Genomic DNA, 21,890 nt, shown 5'->3' with positions numbered 1-21,890 from the left:
TGTGAAATTAAATAGACTGAAAATTATGCTATCATAGCATATGTAAACTTTTGATTATTATTTTCGTATTAATTAATGAGTGAAAGAATAATAATAATATTTATTACTCTCTATTTATCTTTCATTCTAGGGGCTAAGATATTATAATTATTATATGAGAGTATTTTTTATAATATTAATTGACTGATGAAGCAGAATATAACCCATCTGCAGGATATTTCACTATATTTGACGTATGCTAGTTGATATGTACGAAATTGAGATTCTATGTAAAAATGTCATCCGGTACTTATTGGTGAATATCACACAGTAAGTAAATGACATATTGACATTTGATTTGATGTTTATTTTGATAGGTTGATAATAAAGACCAAAATGATGAATAGGCTAGCTGATGGTAACTGGAAAACCATTGCATATTTTCTGTATTGTTGGTATCGTTTGTCGCTATCTGTCGTCAATTTTCCGAGACATTGAGCTTATATCACAGCTTTAAACTATTTATTGGAATGACAACGATGCTACTAATTGGAGCTTTATGTTCTGAATCTGTAGCCGTGTGGCACGTCGATTCTCTTTCTACAAACGCCAACGTTTCGAAAACTATAAAAATGTATAAGAATGACAGATCCGATCGATAACTTGATCACGTGACCTGTCGATATAACAAATGTCATTCCCTATATTTTTTAGTTTTTATAGCGTTTGCTATTGTAAACAGAGAATTGTCGTGCCACATAGCTACATACCTTGTATTACTAACGAGGCTTGGTTGTTTTATCCGTGTCTTAAAAAACAAACGTGTAGTGATTGCTTTTATGTTAAAAAATTATTTCATGAACGGTGTACTATCATTTACAAAGAGTTTTTTTTTTCGGAATTAGAAGTCCACTTTTTAGGAGAGTTCTTAAAATTAGAAAACTTAATTTGTGCGCAGTCGTGCGTTTAAAGAACGTTTTTCTTTTACTTTATTGAGACGAGGAAGTTCCGACTTGAAACTTTTGAAGTAGAAACTTCATAATCACTTTCATGTCTCGATGCGAGGTGATTATAATAAAACGACGGATAATAAATATCTACTGAGTTTTTAAAAAGAAAGTAGATTTTTTTCGTTTTAATATACTTAACTGACATCTGACAAGATTTATCCAAATTATTAGATCGTGGCTAATTGCCTTGACTAGTGGCAGAAGAATTGCGACGGGAATCAACTTGGGTGTCCATATAGACCTGCGTGTCAACAGCCTGTAGAGTGTTGTCATGACAAAATTCAGTGTTACTACCGGATGTTATCAATATTCTGACAGCCGGATGCAGTCTGTGTCACGTAGTCATGCCAGTGACGAACACGATGTCAATATACCAACTATTGAAGTAACAAGTGTATAAATACAAGCCTCTCGTGACGCTAGGGCTCATTCTAGTAATCTAGTATTACAGCGATGGCAATAGGGTACTAAGTAGATACAGTATTCAATCAAGTAAAAGTAATTAATTGAGTGATCAAATTAGTGATTAAGTAAATCACTAGTGTGTGTGTACATTACAGTTTCCAACGCGGAAAAGTAGTCAGTGTTCTTGATACCGTTCCACGTATGATATGTATATCATTAGGATATATTGTATTCTTTCTCAATAAAAAATCTATCGTTAAGATTATTTTAATATAACTTCTTTTTTATTTTACTTAATTTCAAAATACTAGTTTACCTATTTATTAAGATCAATTAATTCTTAATGATGGCTGTTGCTATTCAAGCGATTTCTATTTTGTGTGTAGATTTTTATCATCTGTAAGCAGCCGAGTTAGGGAATAGCCAAATAGGTGGCCAATTTGTTTGAAATTTGTCACAGTTTTAAATAAGTTGGTGGGAGGCTTTGGCCATGGCTAGTTACATTCCTACCGACAAAGACGTACCGCCAAGCGATTTAGCATTCCGGTACAATGTCATCTAGAAACCTAAAGGGATGTAGATTTTCATCCTCCTCCTAAGAAGCACGCCCGCTTCCATTTTAGATTGCATCATCACTTACCATCAGGTGAGATTGTAGTCAAGGGCTTAAGTAAAGAATATTAAAAAAAAAAGTTTACCGGTTCTTCATTGATGAAGACGGTGAGGTTGGCAGCAGGTCGAGCAGGCGGCGAGGTGCAGTTGGCACGCAGCGTGGCACCGGGCTGGTACCGGTCCTTGTCTGTGACCAGGACGGGCAGCGTGGTTGGTAGCGCTGGAAATTAGAATAATAAGAATTATTACCATATACTAACAAAGTAAGTATTAAGTTTGGTTGAGTGTATGTATCTATTTTTACCGCATTTATCACTGCAAAAACTGCTCTGAATTTAGCTTCCCCACTGAGCGCACACATACACAATTCTGTGTTTACTTACATCATATATTTAAGTATATATAGTTTACAGACTTCCTGCTCCTGTAGCCAAGTGGCACATCGATTCTATTTCTACGATCGCAAACGCTTCGAAAACTAGAAAAATGCATGGGAATGACATTTGCTATCGACAGCTCACGTGATTAAGATCTGTCATTACCAAACATTTTTCTAGCTTTCGAAGCGTTAGCGATTGTAGAAAGAGAATCGACGTACCACTTAGCTATGGGGACTGATGTGTTTTGATTACCAGAAAGATTCTCTGTTTAGGCGACATAAACGATTAATTACTGTGCATTATAATTAATCGTATTCGTATTCCTATGAAAGATCTTGATTACATGACCCGTCGATAGCAAATGTCATTCCCATACATCTTTCTGGTTTTCGAAGCGTTAGCGACTGTAGAAAGAGAATCGACGTGCCACTTGGCTAGAGGGTGTCAGTGCCGTCAACCTGGGACATGTGCTGGAAGTTACACCTACAAACACGAGCTTCTGACCGGAAAATACTGTTGTTGTAACGATAGGTCGCTTTAGTCAAGTCTTTTAGTAAAAATCTTCCTACTCTGTACTGTTGGATCAAGAGTCAGTTAAAGAAGGCAATAGTCTTTAAAACAACGTGTATTTTAAAAAAGTTCTTTATTTTGGAAGCCTGACAACCAACTGGGTTGCTTGGTCACTTAAAAGTCGTCGTTGTCAACCCATATTCGGCTCACTGCTAAGCTCGAGTCTCCTCTCAGAATTAGAGGAGTTAGGCCAATAGTCCACCACGATGGCCCAATGCGGAATGGCAGATTTCACACACGCAGAGAATTAAAAAGAATATCAGGTATGCAGGTTTCCTCACGATGGTTTTCCTTCACCGTTTGAGATGCGTGATATTTAATTTCTTAAAATGCACACAACTGAAAAGTTGGAGGTGCATGCACCAGACCGCATTCGAACCCACACCCTGCGGAGTCGGAGGCAGATGTCATATCCACTGGGCTATCACGGCTCAATTAAAAGTACCACAAATTAATGAGCGAAGTATATCAAATATTTTTAAAATGGCAACAAACGACTTTCTATTTACTTATTCTCTGTTTATTTAAGACTTATGTTGTGCAATAACAAGACGTATTGCCTAGCTAATCTAAAAGCAACATTAACATCCCAAAGACTAGAATTCCTCTGAAATACTGCCCCATTTGCTAACCAGCTAACTGGATGTCTGCTTGTTCCAAAATGCTCATTTCTCTTGTTTCTGTACACTAAAGATTTCGTATATCGTCTATTGTTTAATTAGGTTTGTTATTCAATAAATTTGCAATAGTTTACGTATGTGTATTTTTTATTAATTCTACTAATTAAATTAACCGCGAATATATAAGCAAATACAGCGTGTTTTTTTTAATATACTTCAGGAATTTTCAGTAGTTAATAATAAATGCATGAAAAGTATTTTAGATCCTACGCTACAAGTATTTGTAAGTCTAAATCCTTCACACACCAAACCTAACAGTTTTGATGTTATAATTTCTTAAAATAAATTTAAGCTGAAGCTAAAATGAGAAATATATTTTTTTATAAAGAAAATAAGCCATGTGTTTATGAAGCACTAGCGTACGCCCGCGACTTCGTCCGCGTGGAATTCAGTTTTTCACAAATCCCGCGGGAACCGTAGATTTTTCCGGGATGAAAAGTAGCCTATGTGCTAATCCAGAGTAAAAATCTATTTCCATTCCAAATTTCAGCCAAATCGCTTCAGTAGCCGCAGAGTAAAAGAGGAACAAACATACTTACACACTTACACACGAACTTTCGCCTTTATAATATTAGTAGTAGGATAGTAGGATTTAAAAATAAATTTCAAAATAAATGCAAATTGATTGAAGTTTAATTAATTTCAAGCCTTGGAGACAGTTTCAAGCCTTGGAGACAGTTTCAAGCTGTTGGTTTTGGTCATTATCATTAACAATTGATAGTAATCGTTAAAAAATTATCAATTATCACCAAAAGTCTTTGTAGTTTCTGTAGCTCCCAAACCTAACAGATCCGTACTCTTTACTTACTTACTACGTTCACTTAAGGTAGGATCATGTATTGTAATGATAAACTTTTAACTTCTATAAAACAGAGATCTGGTCATCGTGGACCGTTAAAACAAAAAGCTTTAGGGAAAAGTAGACAGAGTTTTGGCTGGTGGGAGGCTTCGGCCGTGGCTAGTTACCACCCTACCGACAAAGACGTACCGCCAAGCGATTTTGCGTCCCGGTTCGATGTTGTGTAGTGTGGATTTTCCGAAAGGAGTGTGGATTTTCATCCTCCTCCTGACAAGTTGGCCCGCTTTCATCTTAGATTGCGTCATCACTTACCATCAGGTGAGATTGTAATCAAGGGCTAACTTGTATAGAATAAAAAAAAGACAAATGAAATTTCATAGAAATGTTGAAAAGCATCATATTTAGATAGTGTGTGTCTAACTTTGAAGCATAATTGTCTGCATTGAGTGTCTAAATATACACTGCACTGGATTCGTCGCCCTTACTTGAAACTTCCTGTAAACGGATGGAATAACTGATTGATTGACCCAACTGTGCTTTGTGTTGTGTGTGTGTGTGGTAGCAGAGAATCTAACTAATATTGTCATAATTGTCTGCCTATTTTAAAGCCCACCAGGCCAGGCTTCCCTTTTTAAAGAAGAGGAGCTTTAACCACCACTCTACTTCTACGCGGGATAGCGGGCTAATAATTATTGTAAATGGTGATAATCTATTACTTTGTAATGATCACTACCCGATGTAAATCTGGGTTACTATTTGATGTTAATAGTATCGGGTCGATGGCTTAAACTGTACACAAGGCACGGGGTTGTAACACTACTAAGTTTCCAAGTCCTGGCTGCTACTGAAAATATCTCGGCAGAAAGAAAGGTTCAATTCTAAGAGCGGTCGGACTCATCACCGAGTGGTGGTGGTTCGATCCCCGCCCCGTTGGTCTATTGTCGTACCCACTCCTAACACAGTCTTTCCTGACTAGTTGGAGGGAAATGGGAATATCACAATTCGAATGCAGGTTTCCTCACGATGTTTTTCTTTCACCGTTTGAGACACGTGATATTTAATTTCTTAAAATGCACATATCTAACTGAAAAGTCGGAGGTGCATGCCCCGGACCGGATTCGTACCTACGCCCTCCGAATCGAAGACAGAGGTCATATCCACTAGGCTATCACGTCTCTTTACTCTCACAAATAACGTGGCTTTCCAATGGTAAACGAATTTTCAAAATCATCAATAGATCCAGAGATTACCACCCCCTACAATACCACAAACGTTACGTTAAATACGTAATAATATTAATATAGATTGGTCAGCCTAGTCAATTTACATATTATGAAATGGTAAATTAATGCAAAGTCAAGTCTAGTGTTTCATCAATTCTAAACAAAGGATAACTTTATAGCCTTTGTCCTCCAATAGACGTATCGTATTACGTACTATTTGCTGCTACAGAATGAATTCCAGCTGAAATGTAGTCAAGAGTTAGCGAGAGTTTGCCCAACTTCAGTTTAAAATAGTTCGTCGTCGAAACACGGTATATAAATAAAATAGTTTCGATTTTAACTCAAACGAAACGTTTTGTCTATAGTTAAATTTACGATACGTAATATAGCGTAGGAGAAACAGATTTTTATATTTCACAATAGCTCTTAAATACGTTCTCACTGTATTTGAGATCGTAAAACGCTGGATACTGGCGGCTCTAGATCTTGGTGTTTAGAAGTCCTTACCTACCAAAGAAGATGGTCCATATACAAGGATTTCATTAAAATCTAAATAAGTGAATAAATTTAACTAAATAAAAAGAAAGAAATAAAATATTAATTTTATTTCTTTCTTTTTATTTAGTTAAAAAACTTGGGTATTAACCCAAGTTTTTGAGTTATATCAAGATGGCGCCCGTAAAGCAACTATGAAATGACAATTGACAGCAGACGTCAAATCGACTACTGCATTGAGAACGTCACCAATCGGAGAGAATGAATATTATTTTGAAAGAGTTAAAGTAAATTCGTAGATTTGTATAATCAAAAATGGTTAAAAAAATCTTTTATTTCCGCCAGGGAACAATGACTGATCCTGGGCTCCATACAATTTTGGACCATTTCCTTTAATTTTAAAAATTAAAACAGGTCCAAAAGTTGTAATCTGACCACAGAACAAAATCGGTGTATTTCGGGATTTACAAGGTTAAATCGTCTCCTTCGTTTATTAAAGTTGATTGTTAAAAAGTCAATATACAAGGCCTGGGCTATAACAATGGGCTATAACAATGAATGGATTAACACCTTATTCATCAAAACCGGATAAATAGTTTAGGCGCTACGGAGAAATATATATAAATACAAACGTACTGAATGGACTGCTGAATTCATAAACCTCTCTTAGCCGTAGTTCGGAAACATAATAAAACGTAGTATTTGTGTTAAAATAGAAGTCAACAATTTACACGTTCCTACTATTATTTTTAAGATCTACTAAAACGATTCTTAACACAGATTTAATTACTTAGAAACTCCAGGGAATCTTGCAAATCAACAAGCAAACTCGTAAGCTGTATTTCTTGAGGGAACTCAATCCCAGTGAAGTTATCCTGGCCAAAGGAAATCACTTGCGCCAAGAAACAACAGATTCTAAAGACTCAGAGAAATAGGGGTTTGTGGAAAATAAACTATGACAATCGTTTGTAAGCTTGGCGTTGTTAAATTCACTATGAGGTTGAGATTGACCTATTTGTTTGTAAGTCTTCTACTACTAATAATACACCACGCTTTTCCAATGCAGGTAGACAGGCTTAGGGTAATATTGTAATGACTGACAGTTTAATGTGTTCTTTGAGACAAAGTCATCATCATCATATCAGCCGATGGACGTCCACTTCAGGACATAGGCCTTTTGTAGGGACTTCCAAACATCACGATACTGAGCCACCTTCATCTAGCGATCGTCATCATCGTCAGTCCACCTGGTGGGGGGTAGACGAAGACTGCGCTTTCTCGTGCGGAGTCGCCATTCTAGCACTTTGGGAACCCAACGTCTATCGGCTGTTCGAACTATGTACCCCGCCCATTGCCACTTCAGCTTCGCAACTCGTTGAGCTATGTCAGTGTCTTTGGTTCTTCTGCGGATCTCCTCATTTCTGAGACACGGTGTAATTTCCCATGTCACATATCTACAACCCTGTGATCCGATGTAACATATCTACCACTTGACCAATGAAAAAAATATTGGAAAAGCACGTATAAACGATTTCACGCAAAAAGCACACCTTCATCTAGACTCATAGCTCACAGTAACGCCGTCGGCAGAAGATTTACTGTCACTCGATACTGTATTGAGCCACAATAAATCTCTGGCCGCAGCCGCAGCGGCGGCAGATACAAGTCCATAGCCATTGTGATTTGTGATTTATTGCAGCTCGCTTCCTAGACACTTTTGACTGTAAGGATGAACGGCTTAAGTCCATATCTAGCCGTATTTACTAGAGAAATCTAAAATTTTTACTAGTTTATAAAATACTAGCCGACGCCCGCGACTTCGTCCGCGTGAAACTCGATGTAAACTTTCAAGTACCCCTACCCTACCCCTACCCAACCCCTAGCCTACCCATAGCCTACCCCTACCCCTACCCTACTCCTACCTACCCCTACCCTACTTTTCTGGTTGATTTTTTACTCCTTGTGTCCGAAAATCCCAAATATCTTACGGAACCCTATTTTTTTTTCAAAATAAAATGTAGCCTATGTTACTTGTGGATAATTTTTAAAATCGGTCCAGTAGTTTTTGAGCCTATTCATTACAATCAAACAAACATACAAACAAAGTTTTCCTCTTTATAATATTAGTATAGAAGATGCTCCCGACCGAAGTTTAGCTACTTGGACAGCTTCGCATTTCTCTGATTATAAATTTAATTAAATAGATGACGCTGCTGGATGCTGGCGAGTTGAGACAGTCCATGCAAACAGTCCTATGCAAAGCAGTAAAAGCCCATCGGCTGTTAATGATGATAATGATGATGATTTATAGATAAACTTTTATTTACGTCACCGGGGCGTTTAGTTGAAAGCAGAAGCTCTGTCGTAGTCTACGGCTAAGGCTAGACGAATGTGGACTAATGACTTTAATGTGATTGAGACCTCGGGATCTATGATTTTTCTGGTCTGAGAGCAAAACCTGACGCTCTTGTGACCAGGGTTGGAATCACGTAAATAGTCGAAGACCTCATCTTCGACGGTAAAGTTTTTGCATAAGATCTTTAGTGACTTTAGAGAAATTGACAGAACTACAAAGTTTTTCTGTTTAACTTCTAAAAATTAATAAAGTGTATAAAAAATGAATAAAGTGAATAAATTCCAAAGTAAATTCAAAGTTTCCTAATAAATAGGGTAGTTTATAGTAATATACTACACATAACAAGTGGAGCGAATAAAACATCCAAATCAGAAACCAATATGGAATCTATAAATGAAAACAAGTGACCGTAATATATCATAGCTATTGCGCCAGCTCGCTTAATGTGAGGGGAATTTTAATGAACTACTCGTAGTATTTTAAACCGATTTCAAAAACATGAGGATGGTTGTTCAACCTCGTTTTTCAACTCGATATTGTCCCCATTAGATCGAGTTCAGCTTATAATTTGCCTATGAGATTTTTTTGGACAACTTTATTTATAAAACCACTAGCGGACGCCCGCGACTTTCTCCGCGTGGAACTCGATGTAAACTTTCAACTACCCCTACCCTACCCCTACCCCTACAATATTGGTTTGTAGTACATGCTATGAAATCAGAGATCAGAGATGGCGCTGTATGTGAAAAAAGATTTTCCCGCTTTTCTGTAGAAATTTTTCCTGAATTTTCTTTCTTCTTTCTAACGAATGCAATACCGTGGAAATCGGTTCGTGCGTTCGGAGTTATAGCGTCAGAAAGGAAAACCCGACTATAGTATAGTAGATTGGCCTTGATTTTATCGAGACTTTATGCCTCACAAAAGCAAGCTCAAAGCAGCAAGCCTTAAAACAAAACTCGTATAAAGATAGTATGAAATCCCAGAAAGCGTGGTTTGATAAGAGTATTTAAATGATATAAATAAGTCACAGGTATAAAATACAAATAAATAAAACGTATAATAATTAAAACGTATAATAATTGCATTGGTCCAACCAAATCAGCGCCACTCTTGACACCAAAATACACGAGGCTCTGCAAATCGCAAAAAGCCGAGCGACATCATGAAGAAGCAAGCTTGTGTTAGGGGTCACGACCCTCATTAATGAGGAATACGACGCAAGGATAAGATAATAGTTAAGGAGTTGGTTATGCCAAACATACAGACCATGGTCAAAGTCAAAATCTTTGACCATGGTCTTTAGGAATGTTTGGCAAAGCAATCTCTACAACTACTAAACTGCAGTTTTTTTACGAAATCCTTAAATTTTATTCGATATATTTTGGACCCTTATTCCATGTACTATATGAAATTAATATTGTTTAACTTTACTACCCTATTCAACTTTATATTAGAACGAATATCCAAATAAATTTATATATCCAAATGAATATCGAAATGAAAAATAAAAACAAAAAAAAACTAGTAAAGATGCCAGACATTTTTCTACCTTAGGTAAGCAATAAAATTTAAAGCCATTTCATTTTCGCCATAAAACATTTTTCATAAAAACGTAGGTACTCCACCAAACACAGAACGACGCAAAACAAAGAACGACATTTTTCCCCGGGAACAAAAACAAACGTACAAAAATGTATTGTGACATTCCTCCACAAATAACAAGATTTCCTTATAAATATAACACAATGTAACACAATAAAATGGCAACCGAGTGAAACGTACAAACCGAAATCTAACGTGAATTCAATATTGTAATATAAAAGGCAATAATATTGCGGGCAATTCGTTACAAATTCGTTCGCAGTTATACTACGAGAGAAAATCTTTATGGTGGCAATTCCTACACTGTATATTACAGTTAGTGGGAGATTATAATATATATATATATATATATATACAGCAATCGCAATATACGGCATGTATATCTAATCCTTAGTAGTAAGTAGGTATTTTCCGTGTAAGTAAGAACTACGTATTCACACAACGAATATACTCGTGTAGAATGAATAGCTTTTAGTATAATAAATCAAGAACTTTATGAAGAATATTATATTTTTAATTTTTTTCATTTCTACGGTGGGTGACACTAGAGTACAACAGTTTTTTTTGTATATATATATTTGTTGTTAAGTACTTACTTGAATGTGTGTGTAATCTGTATATGCGTTCATTCCAATTTTTTTTCCGTATTATTTTCGACAGTAGTTATTCGTAATAAAAAACCGCCCAGGTTCGTGTAGGACCACGCACGATGTAGGGTTCCGTAGATTAAATTAGCTCTTTAAAACCATAATGAATGCACAAACATACCGATAACGATACCCCACACCATGGGATAGATGATAAGAAACTATAATTACTTAAATAATTTCAAGAACATTTACAATCTAAAAATATTATCTACAAATCCATTATTTTAATCTATAATATTGTAGATTAATTTAAAAATTTTCAACAAGTAGACATTTTCCGATGAAAATATACACAAAGTAAGAAGAAAAATTTTAATTAGATTCAAAGAAACTTAATTAAAATGTTCTAGAATTAACTTTTTTATCTCTCATACACGTTTGATGAAGTGAAAAAATATTCTCTAGATTTTTTATTAATTCGATTAGTTTTTTTTTTTTTTATTCTTTACAAGTTAGCCCTTGACTACAATCTCACCTGATGGTAAGTGTGATGATGCAGTCTAAGATGGAAGCGGGCTAACTTGTTAGGAGGAGGATGAAAATCCACACCCCTTTCGGTTTCTACACGGCATCGTACCGGAACGCTAAATCGCTTGGCGGTACGTCTTTGCCGGTAGGGTGGTAACTAGCCACGGCCGAAGCCTCCCACCAGCCAGACCTGGACAAATTAAGAAAATCTCAATCTGCCCAGCCGGGGATCGAACCCAGGACCTCCGTCTTGTAAATCCACCGCGCATACCACTACGCCACGGAGGCCGTCAAGAACCGTTTAAACGCTTTAAAGCCAACGTTCTAGTAAATGCAACTAATTATTATACTAAAACTAGCGGACTCGGTCAAGCTTCGCTTTGACTTACGCCTACCCATACCCTACCCTACCCCTTTTTTTTGCTATAAACCTCACGGAGCCCGAGACTTTTCCAATGAATGCAAAACCGTGGAAATCGGTTCGTGCGTGCTGGAGTTATAGCGTCAGGAAGGAAAACCCGACTTTTTTTTTTTATTTATTTATTATTCAACAAACAACACATTGAAATTAAGCCTAATCATAGTGCAACACAAACCACAGTTAGTTTTACTGTGCACTGGTTATTATTGCATAATACAATATTTAGGAACAAACAGAACATTATTAACAAACAGAAGAGGATAAATAAACAGATTAACAAACAGAAGAGGATAAATACCAATAATAATCATTATTAATACTTATTTTTATATATTAGATAGAGCAGTAATACTCCAAGATTCCAATTTCACTGAAGTGGTAGGTAAATGGATGAAAAGTATTTTAGATCCTATCAAAAGCTACAAGTACTGGTAAGCCTCAATAAGGTAATGCTTCACATACCAAACTTATCAGTTTTAATGACATGACAAATATAACTTTTTATAAAGAACCAAGCCATGTATTTATGAAGCACTATCGGACGCCCGCGACTTCGTCTACATGTAATTCAGTTTTTTACAAATCCCGTGGGAATCATTATTTTTTCCGAGATAAAATGTAGCCTATGTGTTAATCCAGACTATAGTCTATCTCTATTTCAAATTTCCAGGTGATTCGGTTCGTTAGCCGCGGCGTGAAAGAGTAACAAACATTAATACTATCAAAATCATCAGTTTTTTGCAAATCTCTAAAAAACCATTGTTTTTTTTTCGGAACAAAGAGTAGCCTATATGTTAATCCAGAGAATCTATTCCCATTCCAAATTTCAGATAAATCGGTTCAGTAGTTGCGGCGTTAAAGAGCAACAAACATCCAAACATCCATACAAACTTCCGTGTTTATAATATTAGTAGGATCACTAATATTTCATTTAACACTCAAATAAGGCCGAGGGTATATGACCTAAGTATGACCTAACCTAAGACCTATAGTATGTGATCGAACCCAAGAACTCTCAAGAGTAGTCTGCGTATTTCTATTGAGGCTAGTAAAGCAAAATTAGAAGACTTTGCAGCTTGACTAAGGTCTTCAAAACCAAGTACAGTGAAACTTCTATTTCTGGGAACACCATTTTTGTACCGAAGCAGAACTTCACAAAGTTACATAACTACTAAGAACTCGCAAGTCGTGTTAGCCTCAACTCTAACTGGGTTTAAAATTTTGTACAACGTTTACAACTTAGTGTTAAAGTACGTCTTTCAAAGTCCAATATTTTGTATTTATGAGGCCGTAAATTGGAAAGTGTGAGTCGATGGTTTGGGAAGCAAGAGATGTTTGGCAAGTCACTTTTAGAACTAATTAAATGTATTATTTTTCGTGACTTTCATTTTTCATCTATCCTACAGATTAAGCTATGTCTTATTAAGATCTGTTTTTCTAAACCGTGGATTATTCCGGGAAATGTAGCCTATATTGTGCTACAAAGTGCACTTTATCTTTATACCAAATTTTTTATAAATCGGTACAGCGGTTTAGGCCTGAAAAGGACTGACAGATTTATTTTCGCGTTTATAATATTAAAGTATAGATTTTTAAACATTACCTACTCATATTTTCTGCCTCCATATTTCTTGTTTTCAATAAAATTTCATATTTTCTCTGAGATTTGTCGAAATTTTACGGGATAAAAGTAAATTTTACACCAGGATAAAATCTATTTCCATTTTAAATTGCAGCCTAATCCATTAAGTAGTCCTTGCATGAAAGTAACAAACATCCATGGATCTATAAAAACTTTCGTGTATATATTATTAGCACGATTATACGGTCTTTGCCAATAGGGTAGTAATTAGTCGTGACTGAAACCACCAAACAACATTAAAGCCAATTAGGAATATAGAGAAGAGAAGAGAGCCGTAATAGCCCAGTAGATGACCTCTGTCCCCGATTCGGGAGGGTCCGAATCCGGTCCGTGGCGTGAACCTCCAACTTTTCAGTTGTGTGCATTTTAAGAAAATAAATATCATGTGTCTCAAACGATGAAGGAAAAACATCGTGAGGAAACCTGTGTGTATACCTATCTGAGAATTTTCTTAATTCTCTGCGTATGTGAACATGACACCACAATTTTGTCAAAAATTATGGTATAACAATTACAAAGTACCCAGTCGCTCAGTTCGCAAGTACAACGTATTTCCTACACCTTACTACCGTACTTAAGTTGCTAGGCATTCCTATTATTATTATGCTATGCTAGGTATTAATCGAATTTGTATGTAATTTAATTCTCTGCATCTAAAAAATTAAGACATCAACTTTTTAATTCAAAAACGATCTGCTTCCGTCGTAATGTTATCAACTCCCTGTGCATGGAAGTTAAAGATTAAGTTTGCTTTACTTTGCTATTAATTTGCTCTCTCTTCTTTGTTCATTTTTGCTTTCTTTATTATTTTATATTATTTTTAGTTTATATTGTTTAATAGTGTGTTTTGTTCTGTTTATATTCTAAGTAACTATTTCTACTGTGTAGTGTACAAGCCAGTTATTGATATTTATGTTTTAAATCTGTATTTCCAGTATAGTATATATCATAATATGTTATTTGTTTCTGTCTAAATAAATAGATAATGTCTCCCTATTTTTTTTAATATCTCCTCTGGTAGTCAAGTTTATGTAAATGATTGTATCATTTATAATGAAAATTATGAACAATTCTTACCAAAATGTATTACATGTGATTCATGGACTATCGACATTAATTAAAATATCCTTACCTATAACATCAATGTACTTCGTGGTAATTTGCGTGGCGAAGGAAGGCGAATCAGCGGTGACCTCGCAGCTGAAGTTGCCTGAGAGACCCAGTTCCAAGTGCCGAAGCATTACCTGTGTCCCATTCGAACGATTCATCTGCAAATGTAAGTTCATCATCATTATTAACCCATATTCGGCTCACTGCTGCGCTCGAGTCTCTTCTCAGAATGAGAGGGGTTAGGCAAACAGTCGACCATGCTGGCCCAATGCGGATTGACAGACTTCACACACGCAGAGAATTAAGAAAATTCTCTGGTATGCAGGTTTCTTTACGATATTTTCCTTCACCGTATGTGACTCGTTCTCTGAAAAATTGGAGGTGCATGCCCCGGACCGGTTTAAACCCACACCCTCCGGAATCGGACGTGGAGATCATATTCACTGGACTGTCACGGCAATAAGACATATTAATTAGAAAATCTTTGGTCAGTAATATCAAAAATCCTTTTCAAGTGATCACTCAGACCAATTATCTTTGGGCTTGTATCGCTCTCAAATTCACCAACAAAATTTTTTGTCGTGTTTTGAGAGAGACGACGTAAAACTTACACACCGAAAATTATATCTATACTAATATTATAAAGCTGAAGAGTTTGTTTGTTTGGTTAAACGCGCTAATCTCAGGAACTACTGGTCCAATTTGAAAAATTCTTTCAGTGTTACATAGCCCACTTATCGAGGAAGGCTATATATTATACCTGTATTCCTACGGGAACGGGAACTATGGTGAAACCGCGCGGCGTCAGCTAGTCAAAAAATACAATATCCTGTATCCTTACACTACACTAACTAAGTGGCTACGGTTTTGATGTCCTTGGTTCGAATCCTAGGTTGGCTATCAAATGAAGCCTTTCTCTATTCCAAGAAATTCTCAGCCCTTCAGTTGTGAAGTTGAACGCTACGCCCTCTTACTTCAAAAAGGACGTTAATCCGTCACTCACAGTCAATATCATTACCATCTGATAGAGTCAACCATTATTAATCTAACCCTGTCAAAGTATACATTTAAGCAACGTGATAGGGTTTTCCTTGAAAATGTTATAAATACGTTTGAGTTGAGTTAAGGAAAGAAAGGAAGTTAATTAGTGTATGTATACAGTGAAGTAGGAATTATCAGAAATAGAACAACATTAACATTTAAGCTAAAATTCATTACTTAATCCGTACAATGTTCGTTCGTATCCCTTGAGGCGTCTCGGAGAGATATTTTATTAAATCCTTACTAATTTTATTGAGTTAAAGTTTTCTTGTTTCATAGAGCGCGCTAATTTCAGGATCTACTGGTTTGAATTGATATATTGATTTGTTTCAAAGTACATTTATGGATAAATTCGCTGTACGTCAAAATTCAAAATTTTAAACGTCTTACAAACTAAGCCAAGTTGAATTTTGACTTCAAAATAAACACGACTATGCATTATTTTTTATTCTTCACTAATTAGCCCTTGACTACAATCTCACCTGATGGTAAGTGATGATGTGATCTAAGATGGAAGCGGACCAACTTGTTAGAAGTAGAATGAAAATTCACAACCCTTTCGGTTTCTACACGACATCATACCGGAACGCTAAATCGATTGACGGTACATCTTTGCCGGTAGGTTGGTAACTAGCCACGGCTGAATCCTCCCATCAGCCAGACCTGGACCAATGAAGAAAACCTCAATCCGCCTAGTCAGGGATCGAAGGCCGTCAAACATTTTTACGAACAAAACAAAAATATTATTTCTGAACGAAATCAAAAAAGATGTCCATGTAAAAAAAAATACAGTCCCCAGAGGTCGTCAAGAGAACACGTCAGCAATTCCGGCGCCAATCAGTTCGCCAGCGATTCAATCTGCTACCTTAGACAAAACACGCCCATATTCTGTATCTCGATTTTCGAATCCCGAGAATTTTATTCGAAAAATATGTATAGCTATGGATACATTCGCAATATTGGATGGTACCTGATACTACTTCATATATCTGTTAGCAAAGATTTAACCCATTTTTATAAATAGCCATGTTTCTTTCAATTCAGTTAAATGGTTTTCATACAAAACGTCTAATTAACAACATAGTTATTGAATATGAATAAATGTTTAAAAACTTAATAAAACGAAATTTCCTCAAAAAATCATGTTATCTTTCTTGAGTATCTTAAACATATTAATTTAGCTAGTTTAGCGGACGCCCGCGACTTCGTCCGCGTGAAATTTAGTTTTTCACGAATCCTGCGGGAACCATGGATTTTTCCGGGATGAAAAGTAACATAGGCTACTTTAATCCAGTCCAGTACGTTAATCCAGAGTAAAATCTATTTCCATTCAAAATTTCAGCCAAATCGCTTCTGTAGCCACAGCGTAAAATACAAACATACTTACACAAACTTTCGCCTATATAATATTAGTGTGATGTTGGAGTTGTTGTATTGTATTGTAAGGTCAATGAACCTCACATTCATTCTCCTCATAATACCTATATAGGATAATTTTAATAATATGCTATTCATAAGCATTTTATTCACAAAGTTCATCGACGCCCATATACAAAGTTTCTCGGAACTTGTTTACCGTCCCTTTTGGGTTTATTTATCTGCGGGATATTCAAACGGCATAATGAATATTCTTTTATGAAAGGAATAGCGCTGCTAAACTTAGTAATCTTTTGAGACACGCGCCATTACCTTATGTACTCATAGATAATTGTAGCCACATTTTATTTTTTGATCGTATAATTTAGTACCAACTTGTACATTATCCTCTAGGAAGTATTTATAAATTATTTTTATTTTACGTTAATAAAAATCCAGTTTTTATAGAGACTAATTAATGGGGATGATGACTAGGTCTGAATATATTGATTTTTATGATACATTTGGGTAAATAGGGTCAATGTTAACTAATTTATACATAAAAAGCAAAGATTGTCTGTATATTTGCAAAATAAATGAGATTATAAAATTTATAAATCTATTAAAAATATTTTATCGTAATTAGATGAAAATTCACACAGTTTTAGCTTCCTTACATTAAATGTTTTTTTTTTTTTTTTTTTTTTTTTTTTTTCTCTGGGTTTATCTGCGATCAGTAAGAACTATAAGCAGATATGTTCTATGATGACTTCTCTTTTCGAGTGTATTCCCCAGTGAGAACATCCCCTCATTGTTTTTATAATAATATGTCTATGTAATAATGTGCTTTCTTTTAAGCCTGCTCTGATATGTCCTGTAAATCAGTTTTGAAGCCAGAACATTTGGATGACTCATCAGTCGTGTTTTATACTTTTGCGAGACTCTGTCAATCTCTTCGTAGACAGTTTCCACCTTTAGTGCCTCATGAATCTCGTTATTCTTTATAAACCACGGAACACCACAGATCCTTCTCAAAATTAGGTTTTGGGTCCTTTGCAGGATGGATATGTTAGAGTTACTGGAACTTCCCCAGAGCTCGATGCCATACATCCAGACCGGCTTCAATAGTACCTTATATAGCAAGAGTTTGTTATCAATGGATAGTTTGCTATTCCGACCTGCTATCCAGTGTATGTTCTTGTATCGTAAGTTAACCTCTTGTCTCTTTGTTTTGATATGGTGGTGCCAAGTCAAACGCCTATCAAGGTGCAATCCCAGGTATTTGACACTCTCTTTATGTGGAAGCTCAATTCCATTTAGGAATACAGGAGGACAGTTTTCTTTACGCAGCGTAAAAGTGACTTGCACAGACTTGGAAGTGCTGACATTTATTTTATTTGCATGAAGCCATTTGGATATTGCTTCTAAGCCTTTTTGAAGTGACCTTGAAGCAATTGCAGGGTCTTTGTCGCTAGATAGAACCGCAGTGTCGTCGGCAAATGTAGCAGTTGTAACCCCTTTCACCTCTGGAAGATCTGATGTGTATAAGGTATACAACACAGGCCCTAAAACTGAACCCTGCGGAACTCCAGCCTTTATTTCATAAAATTTAGATGTTACATCTATTTCCTTTACCTGGAACAATCGCTCTGATAGATAGGACTTCAGTAACAAGTAATAACTATGAGGGATATGTGTTTTTATTTTATATAAAAGACCATCATGCCAGACTCGATCAAAGGTTTGTTGGACATCGAGAAAAACTGATGAGCAATATTCTTTATTTTCTAATGTTTCTCTTACTTTATTGCAAACCCTATGTACCTGTTCAACAGTAGAGTGTTGCTGCCGAAATCCGAATTGATGGTTTGGTATTGCATCATTGGCATTTAATATTGGTAAAATTCTTCGCAAGAGAAGTTTCTCAAATAATTTTGAAAGAATCGGCAGCAAACTGATTGGTCTGTAGGAAGTGATTTCAGTAGGCGGTTTTCCAGGTTTTGGTATCATTAGTATTTGTGATACTTTCCATAGTAGTGGGAAATATTGTACTCTTAAAATTCCATTAAAAAGCGATGTTAAGAATACAATTGCCTCTTTTGGAAGTTGTTTTAATATTTCATTTGTAATAAGGTCGACATTAAATGTGACATTTTTTAATATATGAACTATAAAAGAACAAATAACAAAGATATTAGTAATTTTGTTTGAACGCGCATACAAATCTAACGATCATTACATTGCGTATTTGCTATACGTCATTAGTTCGAGCCATTTTGTATGGGGCGTTTTTCAGGGATCCGCGGCAGCGCCGCAAATCTGACTCTTTAAATCCCTGTAGCTCCGAAAGTAATGATCGCAGATACCCTGTTCCTTTTACAAAATTGCTTTATTATTAGCATACTCTTAATTTATATACAATTTCAAAAACTGACATCATCCCTATTATGGCAAATTAATAAGGATTTAAAGAAGAGGAGCAGAATAAAAAGGTCGTGAGAATAGTGCGTCTAAGCATCATATCCCTGCACCTTTAAGAAACCATTAAAATTGGCTAAAAATAATGATTTATTTGAATGATTGGTATACCAAATGACTCACATCAACATAAATACCAGGTAGCCCAAAGACCATGGTATCTGGATGCTCCATTGGCGTATATCTGAAGAACTCGTGGTTCCCGCGGTACCACTTGACGGAGTAGAGGGGGGCCCCCTGCATATCTCTCGAGCAAATGAGAGCCGCTGTCCCTCCCTTGATGACTATTGAAGGCTCCACGAGGAGTTTGACGTCTCGTAAACTTGTGACACCTGGAAAAGAAAAAATATCTTTAAATATTAAAAAAAAAAACCTGTTTACCTGTCGACTACAAGTGAACGTCTAGCAACGAGGCGGTGCGGGTCGGATCCCGGGTGGCTCTAATGAGCTATCACCTTAAACTTGTAAAGCACTTTTATAAGTTAGTAGTAAAATAGTAATTAATTTAGAAACACAGCTCAAACTCATGTGATACCACGTCAAAGTATGCCCATACTCAAAGTAGTTGTAAAAAAAAAAATAAGTATTGCTCACTAAATAAAAAGTGAAAGCATACGGCGAAATAATGTTGCCTATCTGTTACGAAATAAACTGCAAATAAAGTTAACTTTGTTACATTTTTATTTCGTTGTATGCACGGCTGAAATATATTTGGACGTGGTTAATACGTAACTTAGTTTTAACGTAATTTTTGTAAATGGTTCGTTTCGCTAGGAAAAAACATTAAAACTTAGTTGTCTACTTTATCTGTGTATTTAGTTTTTAGGGCTCTGTAGTCTACATGGAACCCTTGTAGTTTCACCATATACGTATGTCTGTCCGTCCGTCCGTCCGTCTGTCTGTCCGCGGTTTAGCGCAGAAACTATTACTACTAGAAAGCATAGCGTAAGTATTGAGTATGTACATTCAAATTGTGGACATATTCGTCAAAATAAAATCTTGAAAAATATTTTTTTAGGGTCCTTCCATCTTTACGTAAAACCTCCCTTCCTTACGCAAAGCCTTACGTAAAGTGGGGAAGAATTTTTTTCTCGTTTATTTCATAGTGTAGGGTATCTTTGGATATTAGATATTTGAAAGATATGAGGGGTCTTCTATCAATATTTTTCGATCCGTCGATAAATATTGATAGAATCCGATTTAGGAAACGTTTTTAAAATATTAGTAAGTTTTGTTAGAGTCAAGTATCCACTCCACATGGTATGTGAATGAAAAAACATTGCCATACACGTAAAGCAATCAATAGTACCATGAACAAGAAAGGTACTTTCAAACTTCATTAATTAAATACCTAGGTATATTTTAATTAATAAAAATATTATTCAATAAAATTTAATTCAATGAATAAAAAAAAATATAAGTAATATAAAATGCTATTTGAAAACTCATTAATATTTTACTCACTTTGGTACACCTCATCGAAGGTTCGTATTGAAAATGTAATCGTTCATTAAAATATACCGACGCTTTAAGGATTTATTAATTTTAAATGAGTTTTCGCTATTGTTTCCTTACTCTCATTTATTTACTGCTGCTCACTGCTGAGCTCGAGTTTTCTCTCAGAATGAGTGGGGTTAGGCCAATAGTCTACCACGCTGGCCCAATGCGGATTGGCAGACTTCACACACGCAGAGAATTAAGAAAATTCTCTGGTATGCAGATTTCCTAACGATGTTTTCCTTAACCGTTTGAAACACGTGATATTTTATTTCTTAAAATGCCCACAACTAAAAGCCCCGGACCGGATTCGTACCCACACACTCCGGAATCGGAGGCAGAGGTCATATCTACTGGGCTATCACGGCTTCATTTATTTACTTACACGTTTATTATTAATATTCAACAATATTTAAAATATAATACAAACCACTATTAAAAATTACAAAAAAAACATCGGAGAAATGTTTTCACAATACCTATTTCGGGCGCTCTTTGCATTGATAAAGTGTCTTTCAGATAGCATGGGTACGGTGACAGTTGCCATATGATGGTCTTAATACGTACCTACTATACACTAAAAATTAAAATGTTTTTTTTTAAAAGCAGGATGCTTTTAAAAAAAAGCATTTTATTTTAGCCCTATTTTTATAGTGCGTGATAATGAAAAACTTAGTTCCTTTTTTGGCGAGGTATAATATTTTTCTGTTTAGAATATAATATTCTAACCAATTAATATGAATAGTTTTCAAAACTAAAATTACAAAATGAAAATATATCGGTTTTAAAAAAATTCAGTAATATCAATTAAAATATTTCGTCTTGTACGTTATAAGACGTGCTATCCCTCAACAGAGAGGTCGAAAGATATTACTTCTACAATCTCTCTAGGAATGTGTAGCATTGTCGCCAGTTGAGGGTTAATACGAAAACTTCAATAAGATATGCGCTACATTTAATTCGGCCGAGTTTGTGCGGCAGTTAAAACAAAATGTCATCGCAGAGACCTCCCATTACAATCCGACCCCCGAAGACGTTGATATACTGGTAAATAACAATTACATATAAACTAATATACATTTAAAAAAAAATAAACCGACTTCAAACACACTTAAT

The 21,890-nt window shown here is 35.7% G+C and overlaps 1 protein-coding gene across 1 annotated transcript in view; it reads right to left on the bottom strand.

Annotated features, from left to right (window-relative positions):
* The window catches only part of LOC112047591 (uncharacterized), a 119,199-nt gene that overhangs the window by 9,913 nt on the left and 87,396 nt on the right, over positions 1 to 21,890 (bottom strand). The window contains exons 2-4 of the mRNA XM_024084739.2: positions 19,401 to 19,609; positions 14,425 to 14,560; positions 2,093 to 2,226 (exon numbers count right to left, since the gene is read on the bottom strand). Of these exons, the coding sequence (XP_023940507.2) occupies positions 2,093 to 2,226; positions 14,425 to 14,560; positions 19,401 to 19,609 (479 nt within the window). The remainder of the gene's footprint in view (positions 1 to 2,092; positions 2,227 to 14,424; positions 14,561 to 19,400; positions 19,610 to 21,890) is intronic.

The sequence above is a fragment of the Bicyclus anynana genome, chromosome 10 (genome assembly GCF_947172395.1).
Source record: "Bicyclus anynana chromosome 10, ilBicAnyn1.1, whole genome shotgun sequence".
Lineage (NCBI taxonomy): Eukaryota > Metazoa > Arthropoda > Insecta > Lepidoptera > Nymphalidae > Bicyclus > Bicyclus anynana.
The sequence above is the reverse complement of the archived record's forward strand: the minus strand, read 5'-3'. Positions and strand labels throughout refer to the sequence as shown.